Below are 15,808 nucleotides of genomic sequence, written 5' to 3' on the forward strand. Positions count from 1 at the left end.
TATTGTACTAATGAGTAAAGCCCAGAGTATAAACAGTTCTTACTGGAGAAACACATTTATGAAGTTATAGTGCGTTCACTGGGGTTGACTGTTGCTTTATTGATTCTATTTCAGTCTTTAATAGAAAAATCAAAAATATGCAATACCTTTTATTAGTATCAACCAAAGTATCGGGGGGGGGGAGAGATTGTGTGTGTGTGTGTGTGTGTGTGTGTGTGTGTGTGGTGGTGGGGGTTAAAGATGTTTCTGGCCATGATGTGCCAGTACAAGAAATTTCTCATTGTGCATCCGTTAAGATTCTGCTTTTGGCATACCTGCATTCAGTTGGAGCAAGCAAGGCCATTACATAGAAATCCAAGGTCTATTTTTATTTAGACAGCAATTCACTTGATAAATCAGAACACTTTTGAATGATGAAAGGTTTGTCAAATTTAGGATGGCAGGATGTTAAAAGCAAAAACATTTATGACAATGTAAGACAAAAACCCCAAGCATTGTTAGGTATTGTGGCTTACAGCACCCTTAGATGCCAACCAGATCTAGGTCAAGAAAAGGTAAAACAAACAAAAAACTCAGCATCATCAAAAACATGGTTTTGAGTAATTCAATTTTATTTGATCAATACTAATAATTAACTCATCAGGGTTTACATTTTCAACACTACTCAACATGCAAGGCTGGTGCCCTTAACTAAATGAAATATCACTGTTCTGAGAGAGTACATAAATGTTAGCATTTTAAGGACAGAGACATTTAACCCAACTCACGCCCAAGAGCAATCAAAATGTTCTAAACAGCTGGTTAGGAAGGTAGCCAAGATGCAAGAAAGATGTCTGAGCCTCCTTTTCAAGGGCAGCCAACTCCTGTACGGTAGGTGCCAAAATATCCACATGGCCTTTATAGGTTCCACCTGCCAAAAGAACCAGGACCTAAATTATGCTTGTCTGTATTTATGGCTCACATCAGAATATTAAGACTATTCCTGCTACACTTAACTATTAAGAAAGTTTCTTCCATAGAATCATAACACGGTGTTAAAGGATTCTGATAAACCAAAAGAATACTAAAAACAAACCAGTTTTGGGAATCTGGATCTTTCAGAACTAGTTTGCTCTTCCATGGACTTTACAGTTCTCTGGATAGCAGATGCAGGCTGTCAACTCTATCTAGTAATGGCGACATTTTACAATTGCCAGTATCAGATATGATTGACAGCATGTGGCCACTAGCCAGAGAACTGTCCACACAATGGAACAATAAGCTAATTCTGAAATCTCAGATTCGCAAAAGTGGTTTGTTGCAATGTCCAAATTAACAACAGGGTCTTTTTTTTTTTAAGTATCAGTGCCTCTCATAGCCATCTGCCACAGAGATATAATATAGGGAACAATAGAGGGATAAGCCAAGATTTATGTGCTAACCAGGATTTGTCACCTGCACTTGGCAGACTAATCAGAGCTTGTTGCACGAACCACTCTTCTAAATAAACCAGGGTTTGTCATTGGTATCTGAATGCAGCCTACATGATTTGCTGGCTATGCAGTTAAAGATAGTACCTTACAAAGGAAGTCTTACCAGTCACTTTGTAGAACAGCAAGTTTACCCAAATGGAAAAACAATTTACATCATTTTTTTATAACACGTATTGACTTGTTAACTGATGTTTTCTTTATCTACTAAATTTAATGAAGTACGGATAGTCCTAATGGAACATTTCTATGAGCAGAAGGATTTCTACCCATGAAGCATAAGTTTTTTGCCTCTTCTACTCCTCCTCCTGCTACAGCCCCGAAACACCCCAAAATGCTGTTGGGAGGGTGGTCCCTTGCTTCACAGGTACAGAATTTCAGAGGCCATTTTGAGCTGCAGCAGAGGGGAAGAGGTAAAAAGTAACACTTCATGGGCAGAAATCTTTTCACCCTTAGAAACACTCTGGTCAATTGGACTTGGATCCAGCAAGGGTGACAACACTGTGAACCCAGAAAAAGTGGTTCTCTATCAAAAAAGCAAAATTAGGCAATTGAATAAGAACTAAACCAGGCAACTAATCAGAAAACCCCAGTCAATAGTTATCTGCTTACCACCAGCAGCCCTCCTCTGTCCATATGTGACTTTGCCATCAAAATCATCCACTGGGACCTTAACATCTGGCTCAACCTGGGAAATGGTACAGTTCAGGTGTTCTTCTATTTCGCCCAACAGCTAAGAGGATGACAAAATAAGAAAAAGCCTGGTAAGAGACTGTTGTGATTTTTCATGATCTGCAACACATATCATAAAAACCTCCTCCCCAAAAAGGATAAGAGATGGCAGACAGGAAACTATCTCAACCGAGAATGGATGACAATTTGGTAAACCTCATTGTAATGTGGGATGTTCATTACAAACTCAAGAAACTAGATTTTATTTCAGTGTACAGACAATAGAGGACTATCTAAGGTAAAACTGTGAGAAGCTGTCCATGCTAAATGGGCAGAACAATAAAAATGGTTTCAGTGTGTACTAGGGGTGTGCGTTCAGCAAAGCTAAACCAACCCCCCCCCCCCCAAATACCTTATTAGTATTTTCAGGGCTTCTCCCCACAAATGACAGCGATTTAAAGGGAGCCGAAAAGCATATCCCGAATAATGCTGATTTTTTTCTGGCAATTTTCAGGCTGCTTTAGCCCCACTACCATTTAAAATATTCTTTAAAATCCCCTCTTCCTCCCTTCCTCTCTCTCTCACTTACCTGGTGGCTGGGCAGGTAAGAACTCTGCCACCACCACCTCTGGGCTCCATGTGGGTCTCAGAGGTGGCGGGCTACACAGAGCTACAAGTTGGGCTTGGCCCAGCTGAGCCTGGCATGCAGTTCTGCACCGCCAGCTGCTGCTGCCCCCATGTTCCACGTCTGACTCGGAGGCAGCTCTACGCTGGCCACTGCTGTCGCCTTCAGTCTCCACATGGGGCTTGCTGGCAGCCACCATGGTTGCTTGAGAAAAGGTAAGTGGGGGTGGTGGGGAGAGGGGTGCGATGGAGGTGGTGGTAAAATCTGGATTTGGGGTTAATGGACCCGAATTGTTTTGGGAATCCGGATATTCCCGATATGGAAGTTCAGGAATATCCTGGTTTCTAAAAAAAAAAAAAAAAAAAAAAAAAAAATTCTGGTCCATAAGACTGGAATCCAAATTTTATTGGATATTCTTTTGCACACCTCTAATGCGTACAACAGGGATTTCTCTAATCTCAGAAGCCACTCTCTTGTCTAATCCATGGAGTGTCAGATCCGTAATAAAACTGGTATTACTTTGTAATAAGCGGTTCAGAGTCAACAGACAACACTGAAACAGATGGACCAACACTTTGCATAAACAAGAGGCACTTCAAGTATACATTCCCAAAGGCTCTGGATTACAGCATCAATATGAAACTTCCATTCCAATGAAATCAAATGTCACTTGGCAACTATTTTAATGGTAGCAATTTAAAGATCTGATACCCACTTGAGGGTCTGTGCCCCGCGCTACATGATTTTCAACATGCGCACAATCAGAAATAGGGTGAGGGTTTTTTTTAGGAGTGCTACTAAAAAGGTTACCTGCATCTCATTGTACCAAATGGTGCAGCCGCCCTCATCTTTCAGTCTTGTATTATAGCAACCCTTCCCACGACTGGGGCATGAATGATACCAAACCTAAGAAAGAAATTTACAGAACAGACTTTAAGCCAACAAATGTCTAAGAATAAAGTGCCTCCTTTCAACAATGGAGTAAAAATTGCTGCAGCAACCTCTTTGGCGTAATGAGTTTGGTTCCAAAGATGCTGTTCTGCTGGCTTAACAGCACTTGAGTTACTAGGGGGAACAGCTCTTCTACTGATGGAGGACAGAGGCAAAGCTTGCAGATTTCTTCCTCCCATGGCAGATGCTCACTTTACCATCCCCCATTGTGTCTGGCTAAAGAGACCTGATTCATGCCTGATGCTGTTTCTAAGGATACCTGCACCCAACCCCACCCCTTGGAGCAAGATACAGGAAGGTCAGTGAAAGGGGATGACGGGGAATACCATACAAGGATGGAAGGTTCTTGTGTCAGCAAAACTTTAGTGGGGATCCCACCCACTGAACACAGCCATCCTGACTCTGCATCAGAATATAAGGCAAACTATTCTAACTGCTTGACGGGGTTTTAAAATTGCTTCCCATGGCTGTGAGCTACCTTGAGGTGTCTTTGGATTTGAAACCTGGGATATGAACAATGATTTTTTTTCCTCCTCAAAACAAACATTTAAGGCGTATTCCTGTTACACTGAAGCAGAAGTTACCTTTTCTTTCTCTGATGCCACAAGGGAAATAGCCAGACCCATCCTGAAAAGAAGCACATTTTCAGTGAATCTCAAGTGTCACAACATTTAAAACAAACAATAAAACCCCTTTCAACACATAGGATTAAAAGAGATTAAAAAGCATACCGTTCAGCTCTTCCCACTCTGCCAATACGATGAACGTAGTTCTGTTTTTCATCCGGAAGCGTGACATTGATAACTGTTAAAAATTAAGGCATTGGGAGGGTATGGTTCTATGCATACAGTTCTAAGTTGTGTAAACCTTTTTCCTATGTTAGTGACATGCATGTCTCACCAGCTACACTTCCCATTGTGAATTCCTGACTGCCATCTGCATTTGGGGGAAGCGTATATGCCTATGTCTAGAGCAGAGGTTCTTAACCTTTTTGAGAATCTTCGAGAATCTTCTTGAGAATGCTTTGAGAATCTAAAGATAGCTATGGATGCCTTCGCCGGAACAATGCACATAAACACCACTAAAAACTTTTGAACACAACATACTTTAAATAATGGCCACTTCCTGAACAAGTGAAATAAATCCAACTTGTGCAGATAAAGCAAAAAGTCAACTGTAGTTCTGCTCAAATTTCACTGATGCTGTTTGGCTTGAATAAGAAGCTGAAATTGTGGAGCGGCCTGTAACACAGGGGCGCACATGTCATCATTGGTACCCACCAATCTTTGGTACCCACCTATTTTGATTTTTCATTTTGATGGCAACAAGTGCTGAAAACCCTGACTCACAAACAGACTGTAGCAGCAAATGAAATTAATGCTCCCACACCTCCCTTCACTGGACAAGTGTAGGCCCAACCTCCTAAAGTCCACTCATTGAGGGGCAAGCAAAGGCTTAACTTTGGCTGGATTGGGCCTACGTTTCTCTATTTAAAAGAATGGCAATATTAAAATTACAGATTATAAGGATTTTAGATTTGTCATCAACTAGTTATATACTATCCTTAAGGACAGGTGGACTCCCATTTCTAGATGTATCTGAAGTAAGCTGTGACTCATGGAAGCTCATACCCTGACAGAAATTTTGTTAAGTCTTTCAGAGGCTACTGGACTCCTGTTCTTTTCTACTGCTAGGTATATCCTTGTCCGAGTTCTTACCATAAGGAACACCGCTGATATCAATTCCTCTAGCAGCCACATCAGTGCAGATCAAAAATCTGACGTCCGCTTTCTAAAAAACACACAGATAAACCCTTTAATAGAATGCACACGTACCAAAGTCCATTTTCATACAACAGTTCCACTTTAAATGTAAACCATCAGTCACATCTAAGAGGAAACAAACGGAAGATAACAACGCAGAAACACGGGCAACCCCTAAATCCATGCTCCTGGGCATCCTGCCTCAGCTCCTGCGTAAGGGCTACCATTGGATCTTGGCAGTAACCGGAACAGGGGGGTCCGGGCCTTGCAACTGCTTACTGGAAGCTGGAAGCTGGAAGCTGGGGTGAACAGCTGAAACAGGAAGCAGAAATCTTAGCAGATAATGCTGGGCACATGGGATTTATCAGCACTAGGCTGCCTGCGATGATCGAGAAACTAGGCAAGACAGTCTGGATATGCTGTCAATGGCAGTGATAGCATCAGATAGAAGGTTTATGGAGAAGGCCTACATATCTTACATAGCGTCTTTAAAAAAAAAAGGATTACAAGCAATATGTAATTGGTGGGGTTAGCCAATTCAAGAATGATTGGTCGGTCACTTGACACTATTTAAATACTAGGTTCCATGTCAAGGGTAAAGGAGCTGCAAGAGTGTATAATTTAATAGAAAAGAAAACCAAATCTAAAAGATGTATTCTTGCCTATTTTCTTTTTTATTCCTTAAGGGAAATTGTGCATTCAAGGAGTTCCAGCTGTAAGGATTACAGATCTTTCACATGAACAGCAGTCTTTTCTGACCCTGGGAACGTTTGCTCGCAGGGTGGTGGGATCCATGTGGCCATATAGCCATGTGGGTCAGGAGACTACAGTGGGGAGGGTGCAAAATTACCCTCTCCTTCTTTCAGTGGCAATGATGGAAGTGACAGAAACAATTTCATCCCCATCCCTTTCTACTGTATCCTTCTGACCCATGTGGCTATCAGGCCAAATGGGTCCCACAATTTTCCCCAGGCTCGGAAAGGACTGCTGGGGGCAGGGGAATGTAGGAAAGATCTGTAATCCTTACATCTGCAGGAAAGAGCCATGACCATCAGTGCCTTCTGCTGATGAATTGCCAAATCCAACCCACCTGGGCTGATAGTTAGTAGTCAACCAACGGAAGAGTTCACTCCCACTGATCAAATAAAGCTTTAACTCAGGGGTGTCTAACTCATTTGTTACAAGCGCCAGATATGACATAAATGTCACTCGGTCGGGCCGGGCCATGTGTACCATAACATTTCATGCCAGGAACTGGAGATACAAACTTTATAGAAGACACAGGCAAAGCCAATTGATATTTTTTTACTTAAAATACAAACATGCTTAAAATAACAACACTCTTACAGTATTTTCTTTTATTTAACAGTCTTTGATCATTGTCATCTCGGGGATAGGGGAGGGTGACTACCTCAGCTGGTTCGCAGGATGGATAAGAGTCCTCAGGGGGCCAGATCCGGCCCATGGGCCTTATGTTTGACACCCATACTTTAACTGATCCATATATTAAAGCTTGCAGTTCTAGCAATTACCTTGAAGCGCTCCAAATTCTGTTTTCTTTCATGAGGCTTTCTGTCACCATGCAGGCAGACACATGAGAACTGATGTCCTTTCCTATCTGGACCTTCAAAAACCAAAAAATGCCCCAGAGGTTTATTAGGATTCTCATATCTAGCTACCAAACCCTGAAAGATTAATAATTTCATATAGTTCCAAATAAAAAAAAGTTCAGAAGCTGCCACACAACAACCTCAACAGCCTGTTAGCAAAGGACATCTTCGTAATCAATATATATTAGAACATTTAGGCTCTGGAACTAAAAACAATGCACACTTCCCTTGCCCCTCACTACTTCCAAACCATATTAGAGACATACAAATGTTAATTTTTGACACTCAACTTCAATATTCACTCAAGCAGCTTGAGTATTTTGGGATCCATGGGATATACAAGGATGCAGTCCAACAATGAAGAAGAGTTTTTATATGCCGACTTTCTCTACCACTTAAGGAAGAATCAAACCAGCTTACAATCACCTTCCCTTTCCCTCCCCACAGTAGACACCCTGTGAGGTAGGTGGGGCTGAGAGAGCTCTAAGAGAGCTGTGACTTGCCCACGGTCACCCAGCTGGCTTCATGTGTAGGAATAAGGGATCATCAGATTAGCCTCCACCGCTCATGTGGAGGAGTGGGGAATCAAACCCAGTTCTCCAGATTAGAGTCCACCGCTCCAAACCACTGCTCTTAACCAATACACCACGCTGGGATAAATATTAAAGTATCTCTAATATAGACTTGAAGTAATTGGGAGCTTGTGTTTTAAAACTGTTTTGAAACAGACATAATTGCCAAATTTGGTAAAGTTGCTGCTGAATTCAAGGCAGGGCACTTATTTCAGCCAAGGGCACACTGAGCACTCAACAACCGTAATAACGAGAAGGAAGAAAATACTAAGGGCTAACTGTGCCAAATCAATTAAGCTGCAGTACTGCACTCAAAAGCTCTGCTCACAACCTGAGTTCGATCCCGACGGAAGTCGGTTTCAGGTAGCCGGCTCAAGGTTGACTCAGCCTTCAATCCTTCCGAGGTCGGTAAAATGAGTACCTAGCTTGCTGGGGGTAAAAGGGAGATGACTGGGGAAGGCACTGGCAAACCACCCAGCAACCAAAGTCTGCCTTGGAAAAGTCGGTATGTGAAGTCACCACATGGGTCAGGAATGACCCGGTGCTTGCACAGGGGACCTTTACCTTTAATGGGGTGGGAAGGGAGCAGGAGAGAAGTCTTTTTTGCAAAGAAACAGCCAGTTGCTAATTGCAGAGAGTGCAACAGACGCACAAGTTAACCCAGTGGTGAAATGGACTTGGACTACAAAGGGCTTCTGATCAATTTTGCCAAGGAAGTCTTTTAAAACAAGAATTTATTTTGTTAAGGAGCTTTGGCTTGTTTCCTCCCCATTCTTTTAAGGGAAAGACCACCCTACAATACCTTTACCACCTCTTTTAAAGAGATATCACATGTACACAGTCCAGGCACTCTGAAATGCACTGCTGGGAAAACATCCATGGCAAAAACAACCCTTTTTGATCAAAACCGGTGGAGGTGGGAATCTAGCAAACTGGTACCGTTTGATACAGGAGCACAGTGAAGAACAAAGGGTTAAATTATTACCTCCTCCTTGCTGGATAAAGTATTGTTCCATGTTGTCACAGTCTATTTTAGTTCTACAGAAGATAATTGCTTGATCCATCTTGTGCTCCTTGATGGCCCGAACGGTATACTCTCCTTTTAGAATCTTAATTGCTTCTGACCACATTTCTACAAGAACAAGATCATCGTTTGTTCCTACTCAGTACATTTAACATTATGCATATACTTAAAAGGTGCATGCTTTAGTTTTGACATCCAAGTATAAATTACGATTTTAGCAACTCCGGGCAACACGATAGCCTCAGATTTTAGTTTGTTCAAGAGAGGGATGCACAACTCAAACAACCACGTGGACCTCAGCAGACTTTACCTGGAGATGAGTAGGCCAGCCTGTGGTGTTTTGCTTTGTAAATCTGTTTTTGTGAGCGTTTTATTTCTGTGATTTAATGTGGGGTTTTATATGTATGTTGCTGTGATTTAAAATGCAGGCCTCTAGAGTAAGAAAGAGGGGGGCTGGATGGGTGATTGAAGTGTCTTATGACTGGAGTAACTGGAAAAGACAATAATGCTAGGAAAAGTCGAAGGCAGCAAGAAAAGAGGAAGAACTGACATGATATGGATCGACTCTATAGCCACGGCCCTGTTTGCAAGAGCAAGGCTGTTAATGATAGGACATTTTGGAGGAGATGGATTCTTAGGGTCACCATGAGTTGGAAGTGGTTTGATGGCACTTAACACACTCATGCATGACTGGATGGTAACTGTACCCTAGGGAGTAGAGCTGACTGGTTTGTAGTGAGAGAGTTCCTTCAGAATGTTTGTGGGAAGAGAGTTGAGTGGGTAAAGAGTCTGGAGTGTGAGAAATATCTGTGTTTTTTGTGGAAGTTATTAGCCTAAATGGCAAGTGAGAAAATAGCTAGGGCTACTTAAGGAACTTTAAGGAAAGAACTGTACCTATCTGAAACCCTTATGCTTATGAACTTTACTAAAACTGTTATGCTGTTATAATTATAAATAAACTCTATATTTAAGAGAAAACAAATGTTTTATTTAGGATAAATGATCCCCTTTTACCTCAGAGCCATCCCCACACACTGACCATTCTGTCATTCTACCAAATATAACTAAGTCATCCCGTTCTTTGGATCCAATTAAGAGTTCTAAGGCTGCCTTTGCTGGCAGCGAAAATAAGTAGGAAACGCTAAGGAAAGCAAGGAGGCAGCATAACACACATCACCTCAGAACACTACAAAGAGGGGCCCTTACAGGTATTACATATAAGTGGGCTCAGAAAAGAACAGAATGTTACATGGCCCATGGCATCACCCAGCAGCATCCTGCCATTATAGTCCACTCCCCACATAATTGAGCTGAGAAGTTTCCCATCCCAGAATTGACTGAAATGCAAACCCTGGGATACAATGTGCAAGTGTCTCATCCTGGGAGGGGAGAGGTCATACAGGCAGTGCTTTACCCCCTGGATGGGATATTTCTCTGGTGCATCCCGGGGGCTAGGGACTCACACACACATCTCTAGGATGCAGGGGAGAAAATGGGTTACACTCTGACCCCTCAGCTTCTCACTGCATGCAAGAACAGATATGGAGAGATATTTTCTCAAGAATGGAAGGATCAGATCCCTCCCTCACCGGGGAAACCACTTACTGTGACACTGCTGGGATCCAGCAAAAAGCTAAGGGATGCATGCAATTAGAATGGAACATTCCAGCTGCAACCACTTGCTATCTCTCTGCTGGGACATGGTGAGAAGCTTGGTGGGTTCTGCCAGGCCACAAGTTACATAGATCAGCTGCGGAACATGTTTTATAAACAATAGCTGAAGGCTATCTAAGATACAATAAAGCGGTTTTGCTGTATTACTACACACAGTTTTTCCTTAATTCAAGGAATCTGCTAAAGCAGAGGTTTATATTATATTTCCCAAAAGAGTGGTTGGTTACCTGCACTATTAGCACCAGGTCTTGTGTTGTCTTTTGCATGTACCTCATCAGTCTACAAGGTTAAAAAAAAGTCACAAAATTAAAACAGTGATCAAAGTAATCTTACACACTAATGGGACTGAGCCAGTAGAATGCAGGACAGCAGTGAGAATTTTGCTTAACAGAAAAAATAGCTATGATATGTAATTCTAAAACCCCACTTCTTTTGCCCTTCGTTTTACAATACAGAATAGTGCAGATGAACTAAAATTTGGACTTGACACCATAAATTACTAGGAAGCTTTAGAGCAACAAGGTACGTGTTTTTTTTTTTATCGACTGCTTACCCGGATGTGGTTTTTGCCAAGCCTTTCCCAGAGTTTGTCAGTTTTCGGGTTCACGGGGACCACAACATGGTGCACCGTCTCTGGGACAGAATCTTCACCTTTCAAGTCGACCCAAGTGGGAAAGTGCATGATCTTCTCTGACAGCTTCTTCACGTCAAATGAATGAAGTGTTGCAGAGCACACGATTACCTACCAACAAAGAGAGACTTACAAATTGAGAGATTTATCACAGCTTAGGCACACTGCAAGAAAGAAGATAAGCTGTGATTCAAGTATAGATGTGGAAGTGGGGGGGGGGAACTTGGGAACCACCCTGAAGACTGCCTCCCCCCCCATTTTTCTGACAGAAAAATTAGAAAAAATATGTGGGAGCACTGCAAAAAAAACAAAAAAAAAACACCTCCTATGAAGTCTAATCTCTTTTAGAATGAATACAATGCTTCTTAAGGCAAGGGTTTTCGCACTCAAAATGTATAGACATTTTTCATGCTGTACATTTTGAATGAGAAAAACCTTGCCATAAGGACATCTTTCCAATGGAAAAATTACACAGTTTTGGGGAGTACTAAAAAACCTTCTATGAAATATATTTTCTTTTGAGTGAGAAAAACCTTATCTTTCAAAGCATTTCACTGGTTCCAAATGTGTAGGCTATACAACATTTTAAAGGTGTTTTTTGTTTGAATGTAAACACTCTGGCAACAATCAACATGCTCTAGTGCATTTAATGATAATGCATTTATCAGAGAGTTCAGTGTTTTCAAAGTTATAAAGTTTAGCTTAATATTAAAACATGCTGGCAGCCCTACCTATTGTGACTATGAGCCCTACCTATGTGACTTTGTTTATTACAGAATTTGTTTTCTACCTTCAACTTACTTATTTTCCTCCTTACCTCTCAGATGGCAAAAATTAACATCCTATGCTAGGATAGCCAAAGGTGCAGCAGTTTGCAACTCTTTCACAAGTATTGGGTATACTTGGTGTTTTTCTTGTTGAAAACAAAGATATTTACAGTGCATTTCTGAGCCTCTGGCGGCCAGGGACAGCATGGAGGAGGCGCTGCCTCCAAACGAGTTTCCTAGCTGCCAAAAACCTTTAAAAAGCCTTTGTGGTAGGGCTTTTCATATACATGGGTCCTGCAAACTGCAGCAGTTGAGTTTTGTGTGGCTCTCAGGGAGCTGCTGGGGAAGGGAGAGGTAGGATAACTGCTCTTTCAGCAGGGCATTCATCTTGCACTTTAGGGAAATATTAAATTCTCTTAGATTCTGTATCATGCCTATTTTATTTGTCCCCTTCTAAGGAAATGTCAATTAAGTGATCATGTGTCAAATCATGTAATTTTTGTAGACAGAAGGCTTATATTCTCCCACTGAGAAAGGCAGGTGGGGTGGTAAAAAGAGAACCAGCAAGGCCTCTGAAATGACCTCCTCCCTGGGTGGTGTGAATGAGCTTCTGGCGAGGGTGATCGGAGCTGCTTCTAGCTTTGCTGTTTTCACAAGTTGCTCTGTGTGTGGATCCCAAAGAAGAGTGCCTACGCATGCCAGCAGCTATACAGGGAGGCTAGCATCCTCCAGGATTAGATATCGTTTATGCTAGTTTCTCTTGTTTTTATTGGGTGAGGGAGAGAGATCAGCTCCGTAATAATACACACGTCCCATCTAAAAACAGCTAGAAAGGTTACACTGCAGATGCTCAAAGTTCACAGTGCGTTAGAAAATCTTTGTGTGGTTGGTAACTTTCCTCAGAGTGACCAACATTTGTTGAGTATAACCACCCCCCACGGACTACATTTGACTCCCTAAAATACATCAAGCATTGACACAAGAAGCAGCCTTCATACCTGTAGCCTCTTCCCATCTGAAGTTATCTGAGGAATCTGAGAATGAATTCTGTGGATGAAGTCTGTATAACCTTGGGTGAGCAGGCCATCCTGCATGGAGAGTACGAGTTACATTAGATATTTTATTCACGTGACCCCAAGTTCCAAGCATTTAACCCTAGCTGTTCTAGTAACAATTCCACCTTTAACTAGTTAAACTGGTTCTCGAAACCAGTTTGCTCCCATCTTCTTGAAGTGCCACATGAAGATAGGGAAGGAGTGAGGGAATGTGGCATATTGAAAATGGGAGAATGACCCTTTGCTCTGAGACGGGGTTTTTTTTGGTCATACTCACCGTTGAGATAGTATCATTACATTTTAACATTTTCTGTTGTTTTTGTAAAGTGGGATAATTTTAACAAATATAATAACTAGCCTTCTTACATTGTTGGTCTGAGTGGTCACATCTTTTTAAGCCCACTGGCTTCAGTGGTATCAGGATTGCACTGTTAGTCCTGTATCCAGGGTCAAAGCAGTATCCAGATTCATCTGAAGCTACAATGTGACCCATCTGTTGAACCCAATTTCTGCAAAAGGGGTACACTAATTAACCTTGGCCACAGATCCAGCTAGCACAAGCAGAGGTGGCCTGCATGCCCTCATTCACATCATCAGAAGGTAAGCTGTATGGCCACTGGCAACAAATGTTGTTTCTGAATGCAGTAGGGAGGCAAAAGACTTGCGCCCACTCCACAGCACTGGCCAGGATGTCGGGAAAACGATGTAATATGTAGTTCTCAATACTTACCGCCTCATCAAGAACCAGGAACCTGATCTGAGACAAATTCAATTTTCCGGTTGACACGAGATCATCCAGCCTTCCAGGGGTTCCCACAACAATGTCCACCTGTATGACATAATATATTGTTTTGGCAAAATAAAGTTAAAGTGACAATATTTACTGCGTATTATCATGAACAGGACCTTCTTTCCTACATTATTCAGATTATGCATACCACCTACAGTGTTTAAACAAAGTTTTTGATTATGTGAGCAAAAGGTTAATGTTCTATTAAGTACTACAGATGTTACAAGAGACATTAACTTTCTGGAAAGGCTGTTAAATCATAACAGGTTGTATTGTGGGGTCATTTTAAAGTATTACAGGGTGACTTTCTATCCCGTCCTACAAGCACAATCAGAAACCAATGACAAAATGTTTATCAAACATTAATATTACTGGCTGAAGAAGTATTTCTGTGTTAAACTCAAAACATCATATCACATCATGTAGCCACAAACCTGAAAAATAATTAAATGCTTTTGCAAGCTTTCACAACTTCAAGCAACACTATCCTAAGTCTTGAGTTTAAGGTGTTACAAAAATGGTAATTGCATTAAACCGCTCCATGGACTGGGAGGGCCTATACTGTATGTTGCTTACAAGGCTCTCCCGACTGGAGTTTCGGGAAAACCAGGAGGCTGTGCAATGACTACTTAGAGAAGGTGGGAAAAGATCTGTTCTGCCAACATGTTAATGACAGAGATAAAAACTTATTCGTGCCTGGAGTAGCATGTTACCATGGACAATTTTTTCATCCTTTGAGAGCAAACTGTTTATGGAAACAGTCTGTTCTTTGGGGATATTTTATATAAGGGTACCAATGACTGTGTCCTAAAAGGACATTATAGACCTACTATCCATCTTCCATCTTCATTCCAAAACAAAATACCACAGTTCTAACTTTACAAAGTACTTTATAGCTTTTACCCCATTTGTGACCAAAGTATACATATGAGCTTGTACTCAAATATAGCAAAATTAGAATTTTGCTTCCAGCTAATCAGTAAAAGCTACAATTTAATGTAGAGGGACAAAATTAACCTTGGAAAGCAGCAACAAACGCTTAACAGACTGGCACACTAGGTAAGCAGTTATTCCTTCCCAACCAAGTCTTGTAAAATGGATCTGGATTACAAAGATGTTCTGAAACTGAGTCTCCGGCACTGATTGACATACAGCCCATTCCTAAGGGGGGGGGGCAGTATATTCACGGTGGCCGAGAGAGGCCACAGGAGCTTCCCGCCGCTGAGAATAAAATAAAAACATTTTAAAAAAGAAAAGCATTTACAAAAAAAAAAAAAAAGGAAAATGCCCCCATAGCAAACCATGAGGCTACACCACCAAAAAAGGTGGCATAGCCACACTGCAGCTTGAGGGGGTGTTCCCAGGTTCAAAGGGGTTAGGAAGCTGCATAACGGCAGCTCCACACCCAAAAACACTCCCCCCATGCTGGCACGGGCTCCCGCACAGCAGCGTGGCTTTCTGGAGCTTACATGTTTACTCCTGTGCCGGCGTAAGTGCCACTTTATGCCATGATAAGGTGGCACCTACACTGGCATGGGGTCACGCTGGCTCCTAAAGAGCTTCGCCCCCCCCTTCAGGATTGCAGACATACTTTCTATAACCAAGAACAATTCAAACTCACCCCTTGCTCCAATACGGAGAGTTGCTCTCTTGCTGCAACACCACCAATAATTAGGAGTTCCCTAAAAAACAAAAAAAAGGAGGATATTTTTATGCCGCCTCTTCAGAGTCCTGCTTGAGGTCGCTTACAATTAAGACAATGTAACAACATAAAAACAAACCACTGGACATAAGCAGTGTAAAAAACAACTCATAAAGCAGAAACAGGTCATTAGAAAAGCTGGTAAGACAAACCCTCTAATTAAAAGTCTGGGTAAAAAGAAGTGTATATGCCAGGCGAGCCTCAAGTATAAATAAAGCACAGCACTATATTCATTTTAGGCTCTGGTCACTAAATCTAGTAGAGCGAAAGGACAGCACAGTTTTAATGTAGAAGAACACAGCAGTGAATCAGTAGCACTTTTCTGTAAACAAGAATAAGGCTATTCACATTAATGTATGCAGCATGTAAAGATTAAACTGGTGTCATCCTGTGCGAGTTGCAGATGTCGAAGGGCTCTGCTAACCCGGGCCATAACGACGGGGGTGGGGGGAGGAGGGCTGCCGCCACTCCTGTGGCATGCAGAGAGGGTGGCAGAACTGCTT

General features: G+C 41.9%; 1 protein-coding gene across 1 annotated transcript in view; it reads right to left on the bottom strand.

Moving 5' to 3' along the window:
* Positions 1–732: 732 nt before the first annotated feature.
* Positions 733–15,808, bottom strand: part of DDX1 (DEAD-box helicase 1) — a 31,758-nt gene continuing 16,682 nt past the window's right edge. The window contains exons 14-26 of the mRNA XM_056856459.1: positions 15,225–15,285; positions 13,544–13,642; positions 12,757–12,846; positions 10,914–11,102; positions 10,588–10,639; positions 8,648–8,794; positions 7,013–7,104; positions 5,436–5,508; positions 4,449–4,521; positions 4,302–4,344; positions 3,577–3,672; positions 2,082–2,202; positions 733–910 (exon numbers count right to left, since the gene is read on the bottom strand). Coding sequence (XP_056712437.1) covers positions 780–910; positions 2,082–2,202; positions 3,577–3,672; positions 4,302–4,344; positions 4,449–4,521; positions 5,436–5,508; positions 7,013–7,104; positions 8,648–8,794; positions 10,588–10,639; positions 10,914–11,102; positions 12,757–12,846; positions 13,544–13,642; positions 15,225–15,285 — 1,267 coding nt within the window. The 3' untranslated portion in view covers positions 733–779. The remainder of the gene's footprint in view (positions 911–2,081; positions 2,203–3,576; positions 3,673–4,301; positions 4,345–4,448; positions 4,522–5,435; positions 5,509–7,012; positions 7,105–8,647; positions 8,795–10,587; positions 10,640–10,913; positions 11,103–12,756; positions 12,847–13,543; positions 13,643–15,224; positions 15,286–15,808) is intronic.

The sequence above is a fragment of the Euleptes europaea genome, chromosome 10 (genome assembly GCF_029931775.1).
Source record: "Euleptes europaea isolate rEulEur1 chromosome 10, rEulEur1.hap1, whole genome shotgun sequence".
Taxonomy (NCBI): Eukaryota; Metazoa; Chordata; class Lepidosauria; order Squamata; family Sphaerodactylidae; genus Euleptes; species Euleptes europaea.